The sequence below is a fragment of the Colletotrichum graminicola genome, assembly GCF_000149035.1.
Source record: "Colletotrichum graminicola M1.001 genomic scaffold supercont1.2, whole genome shotgun sequence".
In the NCBI taxonomy this organism is placed as follows: Eukaryota; Fungi; Ascomycota; class Sordariomycetes; order Glomerellales; family Glomerellaceae; genus Colletotrichum; species Colletotrichum graminicola.
The window spans coordinates 248,694-262,922 of record NW_007361006.1 but is presented as its reverse complement, the minus strand read 5'-3'; the positions used below and the strand labels follow the sequence as shown (position 1 = coordinate 262,922).

Below are 14,229 nucleotides of genomic sequence, written 5' to 3'. Positions count from 1 at the left end.
CGCGGTAAACTTGACCATCTCCCGATGATGAAACGGGACTGAACACTTAGGATGAGTGTTCTCGCTCGTATCTCTAATCCTTGCTGCCAATTATTTTTTCTCTTCGAGCTACACGCCCAAGCCACGTCACTGAAGAAACGCACACTTTGCTTCGCCATTCTGGTTTGCTTGCCGCGTCACTCAGCTGTGGATTCTATTGGACTTGGACGGTGCCCTTGCTGTCCACCAGCTTCCTCTCGCTACTACAACTACAAGCCTGCGGCACCTTCACCACCTACCGCGGCCTATCGTGATGATCTGATCTTTCCGCGCATACCAGAAAACTTGCTGATATCGTCGCCGGTCCTTCCACCTCTTGTTGACTGGTTGACAAGCCGACGTTCCCCGCAATGACGGGCGTCCACAAGATAGAAGCGGGCGCAAGCTCCTCTGCCCCTCCCCCGCCCTCGCGACATAGCGATATGAACCTCGACGTAACCGACAGCCAGGAAGTCCCCGATGCCCTCGTCTCTGATGGCTTCAGTTTGCCCTCCCTGGAGACAGACAACCAAGCTCCTCCCGCTTATGGCGACCTTCCCAACCAGCTGCAGTTCAGCCAGGCGGGCTTCGAAGCCGGCGCAAATGTCACTGGTACAGAACCTCCCATCTGCCCTCACTTAGACCTCGAGGCTCGCTAACACTTGATACCAGGGGACGGTCGAGTAAACATCAACATCAACCAGAGCGGCAACCGCCTTGCAGAGATCCTCGCCCCGACGTTACGAAGCCAGCTCCTCGCTGACAAGCGCCCCCAGGGCCCCCTCCCGCCCGCCTACACCCCCCCGAGCCTCGGAGGTCAACCGGGCCAGACCCCCCCGCCGCAACTCAACCTCGTCATACAAATCGTTGGCTCCCGCGGCGACGTTCAGCCCTTTGTCGCCCTCGGTAAGGTTCTCAAGGACACGTACGGTCATCGCGTGCGCATAGCCACGCATGCAACGTTCCAAAAGTTTGTCGAGGAGAATGGTCTCGAATTCTTCTGCATCGGCGGCGACCCCGCCGAGCTCATGGCTTTCATGGTCAAAAACCCCGGGCTGATGCCCGGCTTTGACACCCTCAAGAGTGGCGAGGTCAGCAAGCGCCGGAGGGGCATTCAAGAGATCCTTCTCGGGTGCTGGCGGTCGTGTATCGAGGCTGGCGACGGGCTGGGGCCACCGCCCAAGCCTCATGCCAGGAATCAGCCTTTGGATGAGAATTATGGGATACCCGGAGACCCGAACCATAAGCCGTTCGTGGCGGATGCGATTATTGCGAACCCTCCGAGTTTTGCGCACATCCACATTGCCGAGAAGATGGGCATTCCGCTGCATCTGATGTTTACTATGCCGTGGACGCCAACCCGGGCTTTCCCACACCCTTTGGCCAACATCCAGTCGACAAATACCGATGCCGTCATGACCAACTACGTTTCGTACGCGTTGGTCGAGATGATGACCTGGCAGGGTCTAGGCGACGTCATTAATCGATTCAGAGAGAAGGCGCTTGACTTGGAGCCCATGTCGCTGATATGGGCTCCTGGTGTGTTGACGAGGCTTCGGATTCCTTACACGTACTGCTGGTCGCCGGCGCTGATTCCGAAGCCGAACGACTGGGGCCGTGAGATTGATATCTCCGGGTTCTACTTCCTGAATTTGGCATCGGCATTTACCCCCGAACCTGAACTGGCTGCCTTTCTAGCCGCTGGACCTCCTCCCGTTTACATTGGTTTCGGCTCCATTGTGGTTGACGACCCCAATGCCCTAACCAGAACGATCTTCGATGCCGTTCATCGGACCGGCGTTCGGGCGCTGGTGTCCAAGGGCTGGGGCGGTCTCGGTGCCGAGGATGTAGGACTTCCTCCAAGCGTCTTCATGCTGGGTAACGTACCGCACGACTGGCTGTTCAAGCATGTGTCGGCTGTTTGCCATCACGGCGGCGCTGGTACAACTGCTGCTGGTATTCAAGCTGGCAAGCCTACCATCATCGTACCGTTTTTTGGTGATCAGCCGTTCTGGGGAGCCATGGTTTCGAAGGCCGGCGCTGGGCCGGATCCGATTCCTTACAAGGAGCTTAGCGGAGACAAGCTCGCCGAAGCCATCAACTTCGCGATCAGGCCCGAGACTCAAGCCAGGGCACAAGAGCTTGGACAGAAGATCCGCGAGGAGAAGGGAACTGATTTGGGCGGGAAGAGCTTCCACGACCATTTGAATACTGATGAGCTCAGATGTTCCATTGAGCCCAGCCGAGCGGCCGCTTGGCGTGTAAGGCGGACAAAGGTCAAACTGAGTCCCATGGCTGCTGCCGTTCTTGTCGATAACGGACTCATCAAGTACTCTGACCTCAAGCTGTAAGTTCTTCTGCCGATGAGTCGTGTGCCGATGACTGACAATTCGCAGCTACCGACCCAAGGAGTACATAACAGAAGGTCAACCGTGGGATCCTGTGTCCGCGGTGGCAACCTCGCTCGTGGCGGACCTTAGCAACATCGGCATGGCTGTTGCCGACTTCCCCCGAGAGTTGTTCAAAGCCAGAAGCAAAGGAGACAAGACCCCGGACCCCCCCACGACCCCGTCTCTTCCGGGGGGCGCACCTGGAAAGAAACCCTTCCAAGGAAGTGATAGCGGGTCTCTTGCGCCGAGCACGCGCGCTTCAGAATCGTCTACACAACTAGGCCTTATAGAAGCGGGCGGCTCTACGCCGACGCTTCCGCTCTCTCCGCAGCCCGATACAGAGTCCTTGGCACAATCGTATAAAACGTCGGCGGCACCGTCTATGGTGTTTAGCCCAGTAGAGACGGCTTCGATTGCTCCGAGCGAGACAGCACCGTCGGAAAACCTGTCGACGGCGCAGCCCGGGAGGCCACCCAATAGCCCCGGAAAGCGGTCTTTCAGTGAGTCCTCGCCCGTGGCTGTTGACGCAGCTGTGGCAGCTGGCACCAGCGTCAGTCGCATTGTCACCACCGGTGTGAAAACGCCAATGAATGTCTGTCTCGGCCTCGCCAGAGGTTTCCGAAACGCCCCCCGCTTGTATAACGACGACACTGTCCGCCCTCCCGAGAAGGTGACAGACTTTTCTAGCGGCGTCAAGGTTGCGGCAAAGGAATTCGGCTACGGCATGTTTGACGGTATCGGCGGATTGGTGACGCAGCCCCTGAAGGGCGCCGAGAAGGAAGGTGTTCCTGGCCTTATCAAAGGCTTCGGCAAGGGTATTGGCGGCTTGATCTTCAAGCCCGCCTCTGGTGAGTGCTGCAACTCTTGACGGGTGACTGGCACGGTCTCTAACTTTTACAGCTGTATGGTCGGTTCCGGCATATACCATGCAAGGTGTTCATGCAACACTTCGCAATGCATTCTCCACCAGCGTCCAGAATTACATCATTGCATCCCGCATGAAACAGGGGCAGATGGACATGGAGGCTGCTGGTATTGCGGAGCGCGAAGATGTCATTGCCCGTTGGAACAGCGTCAAATTTGACTTGAAGAATTTCCAAGCCATGAAGATCAAGGAACAGCGCGAGAAGCAAAGAACCGACGGAGGCCCCTATATACAAAGCCAGCCCGAGAAAAGCCTCACGCCTCCGGTCACAGGCTGGTCGCATACTCGGAAATTGACATTCGAGGAGAGAAAACAGCTGCACGCCCGCAAAGAGGCGTGGAAAAAGGGACATGTCGAGGCCATTGTACCTCCATCAAGATCTGATTCCTCGTTCGCCGAGAGCAGCACAGCCAGTGTTGTCGAAGATGAAGAGTTTGAGCGGGCTATTCGCGCATCTGTCGCAGAGACCTCTCGTGGCAACTCGCAAGAAGACGCGGCTGTTGAGCAAGCGATCAGAGCAAGCATCAACCACTTCCGCAGCAGCGGCACTGGGATCCCGGACGTGGTACCCGAGAAGCCCATGTCGTTCGACAGAGACGCGAAGCACTGGGACCAGGACCCGTTTTCAAGCGCCGAGCTGCAAATCACGGACGAAGAGTACCAACGACTCGTCGAGCAGGCGATCCAGCAAAGCATGTCTTTGCAAGCTGCCGGCGTGCACCCGGAACAAGGCTCGCACGGGGACGACAAAGAGTTCCGACGCGCCCTCGAGCAGTCCAGGATCGCTCAACATTCGGGACACGAGGAAGATGAGGAGCTAAAGCGCATCCTGGAAGAATCGAAGCGTCACGAGACCGAGGGAACGGCAGATGACGAAGAGGAACTGAGAAGGGCGATCGAGGCCTCCGAAGCCGAGCACCGGGAGCAGCTGAGCAAGGCTGCGGCGGCGAAGTCGGAGGAAGAGGTTGTGATGGAGTATGTGAAGAAGCAGAGCCTGGCCGAGGAGGAGTATCGGAGGAACGCGTTGAAGGGAAAGGCGCGCAAGGTCGCGGACGATGAAGACGACGACGAAGACCTCAAGAGGGCGATGGAGGAGAGCCTGAAGCTGAGCGGTAGGTCGGGACAGTCGAGCTCTTTTCAGTGATATAAACAAAGAAGACCGAGGGGGATGATAGATGGCACATCCGAGATACCATTTTTTTCTTTTTCTCTTGGGTTTTGCTTTTTTCTTCTTCTTCATATTTCTTTCCCCCCCCCCAGTGGCAAGCAACATGCCCAAATATGACTATTCTTTATCTTCTCACGGGGAATCTCGTGGTCGTCAAGTGTCAAACGAGCGAGTACAAACATGCTCCGCCACCCCTCGTTCTCCCGCTTGTGAATGGCCGGGAGCGGATGGGGGACGCTTACGAGCTTGGCGATGGGGCGTAGTGGATGTTGGCCCCTGTCGAGCATCATGTATGTTTCGACGTCGAACGTCATGACTGGGTGGAGAGGTGGAGGGTTGTTGTGATGATGCGCTGCTACGTCTGTGATGTCGATGGCCTCTCTCTCTCTCTCTCTCTCTCTCTCTCTCTCTCTGTGCTGTATCTCCGAGCCTTTTGCCGCCATGCAAAGAACGCACCGCGAGAGATCCCCGGCCTACGATGGGCACGACGTCCCCCGATCGGTAACTTGACCCTGTACAAGGGCTAATGTGATTGATTCGTGGGTCCGAGTAAAGCGGCTACCTGTATTGACTCAAGTCATGGTCATTCTCTCATCATGTTAGCTACGACAATTTGTTGCAAACAACGGCAGTAAAATCACTAATGGATGTATTGTTTCTCAGGCCAGTCTTCATCCGGGGAGCTGACTGGTATGGAATCACCCTATTGACACATATTTGTACACAGTCCTGCCGTGCAAGAATTACTATCACCCTTTCCTATCGTACCATTTCCTTCGTTTCTATTATTCCACTGAGCTCAACAGAAGCCCAAAGCCAAAACGTAAAGTACGGAGTCAACGTAATAACCTGTGATAGTAACCACCCATATGAACCTCTGCATTGTTCCGTGTTTCTTTTCCTCTCTTGCCTAGTGTAGCTTCTCCTTGAGGTAGATGACTGCCGCATATCCTGCGCAGCATTGAGTCGTCATTCCGTGAGAGCACCATGGGCACTTTACCGTTGTCGTAATGACGCCGCTGACCCCGAGTTTTCGGTCTTCGACCTTACCCTCAGGATTCGCCATGCACTCGTAGACTTTGCTGGGCAAGTCGTGCAAGAACTTGCAGCTGCAGCATTCCACCAGCATCTTGGCGACCGGTTCCGGATTGCCACTGGGAGGTAAAATGGATGCCCGAGATGCACGGTTGGACCGCGGGGTCCCAGCCGGGGGAGGCGGGCCTTGCATGGACATGCGCGCCTCCTCGAGGTAACCCGATGGGTTAGCAGACGTCTTGAGAGGCACAATCGATTTCCTCCATACCGCGTCCGATAACGGAGAAGCTTGAGCCGTTGTATTGATGCCCGGCATACTAACAGATGCGCGCTTGGGTGATCGCGGTGGCGGATGCGGAGCAAGTGCCCGAGGAACCAGAGGCTGATGCTTGAGCTTGGGAAGGAAACTTGTATCTAGGACAAGATCAGGGCTCGAGCGGCTCTTGGTCAAGCTTGGGTGACGTTGAACCGAACATGTTGGCTCATTCTGCATCAGCGGAGCGACATCCTCGGCCTGCCTCTGCTCCTCTTGCCTGTACTCCTGAGGACTCATGAGGGGTGCAGAAGTCACCGGTGTGGCCAAATTTGAAGACTTTGAGCTCTCTGTATGCGTGGGGGTCGGATATTCCTGGGATGAGTCGCTGTCATCGGCATCGACCACACTGGCATTCCTGCGAAACGTCTCCGCCACAAGAGCCTCCAGCTCGTCCATATGAGCCCCGTGAGTTTGGACTGGAATCTGAGGAGGGAGACTGATCCTTGGGTTCGAGACCGTCGGCGAAGACGTCAGGATGGCTGCCTGAGAGATTCTGTGCGATCTCGTGTCGTTGGAAACCAACACAGCCTCGGTGTACACTGTTCCTACTTCTTCATCCGCCTGCGGCAGCCCCTTCTCCGACTGGGGCCTCGAAGAATCCGGGGTCGTGGCTGGCGATGAAGAAGGCATGCCTTCGTCACACGAGGATATGGATGACCTATCGGTCGGGCGAGCCGATGAATCCCTCGATGGCATGGTTAATCCAGCAGTTTGAGCAAACAGCCGAGCGGGTGCAGCTTGGATTGGCGAAGGCTCATCAGTCGAGTACCTGGAGCTTGATGGAGAGTCGGGTATCACAGTCGTATCCTTTGCGGCACGCGTGAAGTAACTGGACACAGCGGGCTTGGAAGATGATGGACTAGAGACTTTTTGTAAAGCTGCTCTGGCCGCATCCCTGAAGCTCCTGACTGTGCCCCCTTTTGTGGGCTGAAGCCTCTCCCTCGGCATCGTCCTGGAAAGGGAGGGCCCTTGCGAGGTTGAACGATCGAACGACCCTTGATTGGGGCTGGCCTGGACTGGGGGGGTGTAGGGGAGACGGAAAGTGCGCGTGAAGTCTTCGGCTTGGGGCGATTGATCACTGCGAACGTTGAGATTGGTCACAGAGCCATTACGCGGCGTGAAATTGCCGGCCAGGGGACTGCTTCCGGAAGACGACGGGTGCGTACGAGGTTGATGTTGTCGATTGGCCGGAGGAGGATACTGAGATTTGGCAGATGAGACACGAACCTCATCCTTGGAGCCAGTGACGGATGGTTCCCGGCTTTGCTGGCGGGACTGGTGGACATAGCTCTCCCTCCTTCGACCTCGTTCTTGTTCGAGCACAAATTCACCCAGTGCGCTGGGAGGCTCCAGCTCGGCGTCGTCATTGTCGACGACAAGATCTTGAAGTTTTGCTTGTGCCTCCTGGGGTTTCCACTGCTGGAGGTTGCCCAGATCCGGTACAGGCGGTGCCGAAGGAGATACTAGAGGCTGGCTCCAAGATGGAATATGCATTGAGGAAACTCGTGCTGATTTTGAAGAGAAGTCGTCATCCTCACGATGTTTGTTTGTCTCAGTCTGAGGTCCGTATGAGGAAGACCGTGGGAGACTAGGGGCAGAGAAGGCCGGCGGCGTTACCTTTACCTCGGGGCCAAACGAATTGGCTCTCTGGTGCGTCAGAGAAGCCAACGGAACAGGTTTTCTAAGAGGCATGCCAGTTTCAATCGCCTGTAGCTTCTGATCAAGCTTCAAGCCGCCGATGAAACCGTCGTTCTCGTGAGGCTGAGACTGGATTGGTGACTTGTGACCAGTCAACGCAGCCTTAATTTGCATCGCCACCGAGTCGGACCGTTGCCTGGTATGCAGAAGACGATTTGGTGGAGGCGGGTCGTAGAATGCATGAGCGCTCGCTGAGCGAAGCTGGTCGTCGGCAGACGTGATCGGGCTTGAGATGGACCTCGAGGCATTGGGAGGCCGCGACGGAGGAGCCTTGCTTAGCTTGGCGGCTAGCATCTTCTTGACGGACTTGGCCTCCTTTTCGATCTGTCTCTCGATCTGTTCTTTCTCCTTCCTGCGCATCTTGGCCTCGTTCTTCTTCTCCTTCTTCTTGTTCTGACCAAAGGACTCCCAGCTTGGGGAGTGGCAGATGGAGGATGCGTCGTCAGCGGTGGGCTCCTCGGGAGCGACAATGTCCAAGAAGGTGACTGTCTTGTGCTTGTGCTCGACAGACTCCTTGGGATTTGCTTCGCGATCGATTTGCGTCTTGGTGTTTGAGGGGGGAAGCGGCACCGAGATGGATAAAGGAGGCAGGGTGGTGATTCGGCGGGAAGCTTTCATAGCCGAGGGCAGTAAGTCTGTCTTGGGGGCAGGAAGCTGCACAGACGACTCCCTCCGACGAGACTGCAATGGGACGAGAGGCTTCGCCGGCGGCTGAGCATTGATGACGGGAAAGGGACTCAGTCTCGGCGGAGACTGTGGAGGGCGAGCTTCGTTCACATGCTGCCGTAGAACTTGCTGAAACGCTAGGTGAGAAGGATGGAAGTAGGGAGGCATGGACTGGTGCCCCTTAAGACGCTCGAGCTACAAGATGAGGCATGTTAGTGGGTGGGAGCTAAGATAGCCAAATTGAGGTGGGTGCCACGGGGGTGGAGGCTTCAGGCCAGGGTTGAATCGGCGTACCTTTCGGGCATGTTCCAAATCCAGCATCTGCTGGAGGCTGTCAGGCTTGGGTCTGCTGCGTCGAGGTGCGGTCGACCCGTGTGCGGTGGCATTCGCAGTCATTGTCGGGTATCGTGACCTCGTGGCGGGTAGACTTTGATGGACGGAGTTGTGGCGTCAAAAAAATGGGGAATAGATAGTGGCTGAGGGTTGGCGCGAAGAGGATGAGGCGATGGCGAGGGAGGCGTTCCTAGCTTGTCATGATTTTCGTGGAGTTTCGTGGGGCGTTTACTAAAACAGACCGGCGAAGAAACGGCTGGATAAACTGTCTGTGACGTGGCGGAAAAGTAGGAATACGAATCGCGGTGGTGAATTAGTGGATGTTATGAGGCTGGTGGTGATGCTGAAGGAGCGGCCGAAGAAAATGGTGAATAAGCGGTCAAGAAGGGACGAGAGGCGAAGAGACGGGACGATCGAATAAACTACTGCCGAGGCAAGGGACAAGGAAGGAAAGTACGACAAAGTCACGTTGCCGTAAAACAGAATGAGGTGTTCAACGAGGGACGGTCTTGGTGATGGAAAGGAAACTTCGAAGAGAAAGAGCAAGTAGGTCGCCGGCTGGGAAGAGACCGGGGGGGGGGGGGTCCAGTGAGACTAATAATAACAAGACTTCGCGAGAAGGCAGGATACTAGAAGAGGGGGGTCGAGAGGAAGGAGCTACGGACCGGAGAACAGGTGCTGCTGCTACTGCCACCGACCCCGGCCCTCCCGAATGCATCGAGCTTATGCAGAGTGCAGAGCTTGTTTACATGGCAAGGCGAGAGACTACCTAACGTTCTCCACGACAACACGGTCAACTGGATGGCAACCAACTCAGGTCAGCATTGGGGGGACAGTCGAGTTACCTTACGGTCAATGCCACCATGCATCGTTCTATACGATCACCGGGTACAGGGAAGGGCCACGACTATGGCCACGGCTTAGAGTTGGGCGGGACATAAGACTGTGCGGACGAATAGGCTGGCTATTGCAGGAAAGGCCCGTCCCCTTTGCTGACGACCAGACGGGCAGCTTGTCCTATGGAGGTCTGGGCTATGGTGAGATGGGATCCACCGTCTCCGAGCATGTCTGAGGTGAGGACCGTTTCCAAGAACAGGTACAGCAGGCCGGAGGTCCAGGTGGTGCAGTATCCGCTAGTATTAGAAGCAAGGAAAACCGCTGGGCAGGACGCGTCTGAGCGTGTGGTCTTTCCAGCGCGACCTGTCGAATTCGGAACGGATAGCTACAGCAGCGAAGATGAATAATGTTCCTTGCCGCGCCATGTCATGATGGGGACGAAGTAGACTAAATCGGCTGATACGAAGAAGGGCGGGCCATCGGCGCGTTGCCTGTCGTCCGTCCCGCTCCGTCATGGGTGGCGGTGTTACCTAGACGCAAAGAGCAGCGAAGGAAGATGCGGGGTGCGACACAGGATGGAGCTGCTCAATGAATGGAGCGATTGTTGTGTCGGCAGTGAATGTGTGGGCGGATGGCTGATGCCGCTTGCCATATGAAGCCGGGTGAGTTCTCAAGCACTGATGCAATACGAGCTTGGAGGTGCGCTGGGAAGAGCTCCAGCTTGGCAAGGGATCGCTGCAGGCGCCACCCCCCCTCTCCCCCTGACCCGCGCCTTTAGCGAAGCACGGGAAGCCCCCCCCTTCCCTCCCTTGGCCGATTGGCTACTACCCATCTAGGTAGTTTGCCTCGCATGGGAGTAGGGATTATCCAGGCACGCTTTCCTTTCTCTCAGTACGGATACCGGGACGGTTTTGCTTGCCAGCAGGAAAGAAAGCATGCACCACACCAAGCACAGCTCGTTTCCCCCTTCCCTCTGCCACGAAGGGATCCAACACGTGTTTCCGGTCGTTGGCCTAGGGATGTTCCAAGTACCTACGCTACCTTGGTAGGTACTCTAGCTTTAGGTACTTAGGTAGACCGGAAATGGGTATGTGGTAGGTCGGTACGGAGAAGTTAGGTAGTGTTTGGTAAGGAAGTGCCGTTCTTTTCTCTAGCTTCTTCTTATTCCTGGCCAATGTCTGAACCAGATCGCTTCTTCGCTTCACCTGAAGTTGAAGCTGTGGACGGCATGGGAAGACTTGGCGACACGACGACGTGACAGGCCTGCATCGTAGCTGTCGACTACTCCCTCTCCAATCAAGGTTATGCTTCTCGTTTTCCCCTCCCAGAGATCTCCAGCATACCGACATAACGGGAGGTATCAAACCTTCGTCCTAGGCAAACACAGATCGTGTTCTCATCGTCCCATCAACTGACAGCTGCATACCGTCCACTCGCATTCCTTACCCCACCACCACCACCTCACTGACCTGCATACCACCCACCATCGACGACCTCCCTGTCTGTCAACCCCTCTCTGTCTTGGCGCCACCGCTGCGCACACACCAGATCTCCATCCGAAAAAGACGGTGCAAGCAAGCGAGACTTGGATGCGCCAGGAATAGCACATTCAAGCCGTTTGGCCTGCAGGTGGAACAAGCCACCTCGTTGACCGCCGCCACAAGCCGAGGAACGGGCAAACAAGAAAACTCCTGGCTCAATCGATCGAAATGTCTGCGCCAAGACACCCAGTTAGCGTCATTGGGGCCAGGTTTTCTCTGGGCCGTGAGTCCGAGCCCCCCTTTCGCGCCATACTTCAGACCAAAGCTATCGTCTTTTCACGACAAAGCGTACCGCGCACAAGCAAGCCTCTGCTCGGGGCCAGCGTAAGAACGCTCTCCCAGAGATACATGGCAATTATTACTCACTCATCTCTTGCATTCGCCGTCGCCCGTCCGTCCAGTCATCTGATAGCTCGGAGAAATGGTTGACCAATCGTCGGTTTTCCAGGGCCCATGGCTTTGGGCATCAACCCAGCGCATCTGCGCAGCATAGGCGTCTCCAATTGGTTTAGTGGACCGGAATTCATGTTTGTCCGTCATACAGAGCATACTCAACCTATGAAAGCACAGAACCATGCCAGGAAGTATCCCAAACTCGTGCATGTGGTAAGCCTGTCCTGGACCCTCTTTAACGCCAACATCGGAAATCGCCGTCCAGTCTAACCAGCCCACAAGATGCACCTTTACAGAGCACATTAACCAATTTACGCATAAAGACAGCTAGGACTGGTTTTCGCTCGTCCTCTGCTCATTTCGCCGCATATGCTCCTCCACGGACTCACGTCTCGGACTCACGTGCATCCAGACCTCGTTGCCCTCACCCCAGTTGATCAGCCCCGAAGGCATCCCCGATCCTTGGCCCTCCCTGAGCAGCACCCGCCTCTTGTGCCGCACCCAGCTCTTTAGCCGCAGCGTCGCTTCATTGTTCACCTTGAGGCGGACGGCGATCCATCGATCGTCGGGGCGGTGGTCATGCGTCGCCACACTAAGTGGTTCAGAGGGCGACTCGGTCGTTTTGAGAATCTTCTCGTCAACCCACGTGCTGTACTTTGTCTGCTCCGGCGGTAGGGTGATCTTGAGGAACTCGAGTGACGGCGATATCGTGAGATAAATGGCTCTCAGGGGGTTGACCAGAGTCTTCATCAGCAAGTCCATCCAGGTCGAATACAGAATGGCGAAGTCGGTCTGGGAGAGATGGGTCGATCCACGGATCGTCATCATCCATGTGAGTGCATCCTCTGCCCGCGCCTCCTTGCAGATTTCGACGAGCCTATCGAAGTTTTCCTGCCAGTGCATAAAGGCCTCAGATCCTATTGACAGGAGCGGCTTTTTGATGCGATGTCGAGCGTCGTCTCCCGCCTGGGGCGTGGCCGGCCCCCATGCATCGAGGATGATGCCCTGCCCGACCCAGGTGAGCGACTCCGTCCTCAAGGTTTCAACAGTGGTTGCCCCGCCGAATGAGTGGCCCATGATGGTCACGTTGTCAAGGAACATCCTGTCCTTCCAGTCCTCCCACATGACCCCCGTCAAGCCTTTGGAACTAGAGGCGACGTTGCCCTTTCTTCTCAGATTCATGGCTTCGACCTCGTGTCCTCGGCCGCTGTTGATGTACTCAAGAATGAGGTACGCCTCCTCCATTTCCTTCATCCTCATCTCGATCTGAGCAGTCCTCAGTTCGGTGTCGACTCCGCGAGCGTTGTGCGGCGCCGTGTCTTGGGCGTTGTCCTTGGGGAAGAGGTAGTCGACGCAGTAGTGCTGATCGCTCTGCGCGCCCTTGTTCTTCTTGTTCTTAATCTTCTTGGTGCTCACGCTCTTGATGTATGCCTGGGCCACTGAGGAGTCGCTGTCGGACACCTCTCGACTCTCGGTGAGGTTCACATAGGTCCTGGCACCGCTCCCATCCCGATGCTCAACGGCAACGACGATGAATCCATAGCTTGCCAGCTCTCCACAGATGGAACTGTAACTCATCCGGGAACCCCCGAGGCCGTGGCTGAAGATGATAACAGGGAATGTCGGCTTGGTGCTGGAACTCGACTCCTCATTACGCGCCGCTCGCCCGGCCGGCCCTTCGTCGCCCAGCATATCCTCCGGCCAGTGTTCCGCAAGCCTTGCATTGCGCAACGCCGGGAGCTTGGTGAACATGGACGTGGAGGCGATGTAGGCAGTTACCGGCAGGTTGGGAACGCTAAAGAACTTTGCATAGCCCTTGCAGGTGAGGACTCGTGGGCGCGGAAGCCAACCGACCCGTGAGAGCTTCGGTCCCTTTTCTCCGGTCTTCTTCTTCTTCTTCTTTTCCTTTCCCCCGTGGCCGTGCTCAGGGGCGATGTGGTCGTCCGGCTTGGTCTTGAGAGCGCACGGGTAGTAGACGGCGAATAGGACGGTGTCGAGCCTGAGCAACGGCACATTGTCGCGCCTGAGCTCGGAAAAGACACGTGGATGGCGGACTGGCACCTCGATCTCGATAAAACCCACACCGTAAGGCCCTGTGTAGTAGGGTAGCGAGTGGAGGAAGCGTTCCCTGAACGTCTTGGGCGGGTGCGTCGCCGACCGTTTTTTCCCGTCCTCGGCTGAGGCCTTCTCCTCTGATACCATCGTGAGGTAGGGCGATGTTGCTGTGGCCCCGAAGCCAGTTCAGAAGACGACGCAGTGGGGAAATCTTCGTGATCGCAATGAAAGCCCTGGTGTTGATGTCGTCGATAGGGAGGGGGTAGTCGGACGAGGGGACACAGAATGGAGCTGAATATAGATGTCGCACCAGGGGCCATGGCGGCAACGCAGGAATGTGCTGAAGGGAGAAATCGGAATCGAGGAGGGGCGTGTGCACGAGGTCAGGGTCTGAAGTATCAGAAAGAAGAGAAAACGTGAAACCGGCAAGCCCAGCAAGAAAGGACTGACGTCACGATTGCCTTTTACCCCGGACTTCATTTCTCCCACTATCCACAGGGGGTGTATTTCCACGGAGGTGCGGATTGTTCTAAGGGGCAGAGGAAACCTTACAATTTCGTAAAGAGATTGAAAAAGAAAAGGGGAAAAAAGAAAATAAAGAGGATGCCATCTGATTTGTCCCCCCCTCTCTCTCTTTCTGCAACGAAGGGGAGTGTTTTGGTTCTCAACAGGGAGGGGGCCGTCTCAGTGAGCGAGACATCTGTCTCCACACGTGTTGCTGTGTCTGTGAGCGGCATGTCGACTTCGCTCCCCACCCCTTATCGACGCCGGCGACACAAAACATCTTTCGGCGACTTTCCTGATCAACAATGACACGATGACGCGAAGCCTGCCTCTCTAGCTCCGGTCCAACT

At 56.2% G+C, this 14,229-nt stretch overlaps 3 protein-coding genes across 3 annotated transcripts; 1 reads left to right on the top strand and 2 right to left on the bottom strand.

The window, feature by feature from the left end:
* Positions 1-389: 389 nt before the first annotated feature.
* Positions 390-4,477, top strand: GLRG_00541 (glycosyltransferase family 28 domain-containing protein; the record flags this gene model as incomplete). The annotated part of the gene is made up of 4 exons (XM_008091226.1): positions 390-630; positions 691-2,365; positions 2,415-3,256; positions 3,309-4,477. 4 exons carry the CDS (start codon positions 390-392, stop codon positions 4,475-4,477), a joined length of 3,927 nt encoding a protein of 1,308 aa, XP_008089417.1.
* Positions 4,478-5,411: 934 nt separating this feature from the next.
* GLRG_00540 (uncharacterized protein) lies at positions 5,412-8,612 on the bottom strand (the record flags this gene model as incomplete). Its single annotated transcript, XM_008091225.1, has 2 exons — positions 5,412-8,411; positions 8,511-8,612. 2 exons carry the CDS (start codon positions 8,610-8,612, stop codon positions 5,412-5,414), a joined length of 3,102 nt encoding a protein of 1,033 aa, XP_008089416.1.
* A 3,035-nt stretch (positions 8,613-11,647) lies between these two features.
* Positions 11,648-13,522, bottom strand: GLRG_00539 (platelet-activating factor acetylhydrolase; the record flags this gene model as incomplete). Its single annotated transcript, XM_008091224.1, has 1 exon — positions 11,648-13,522. One exon carries the CDS (start codon positions 13,520-13,522, stop codon positions 11,648-11,650), a length of 1,875 nt encoding a protein of 624 aa, XP_008089415.1.
* Positions 13,523-14,229: the final 707 nt, after the last annotated feature.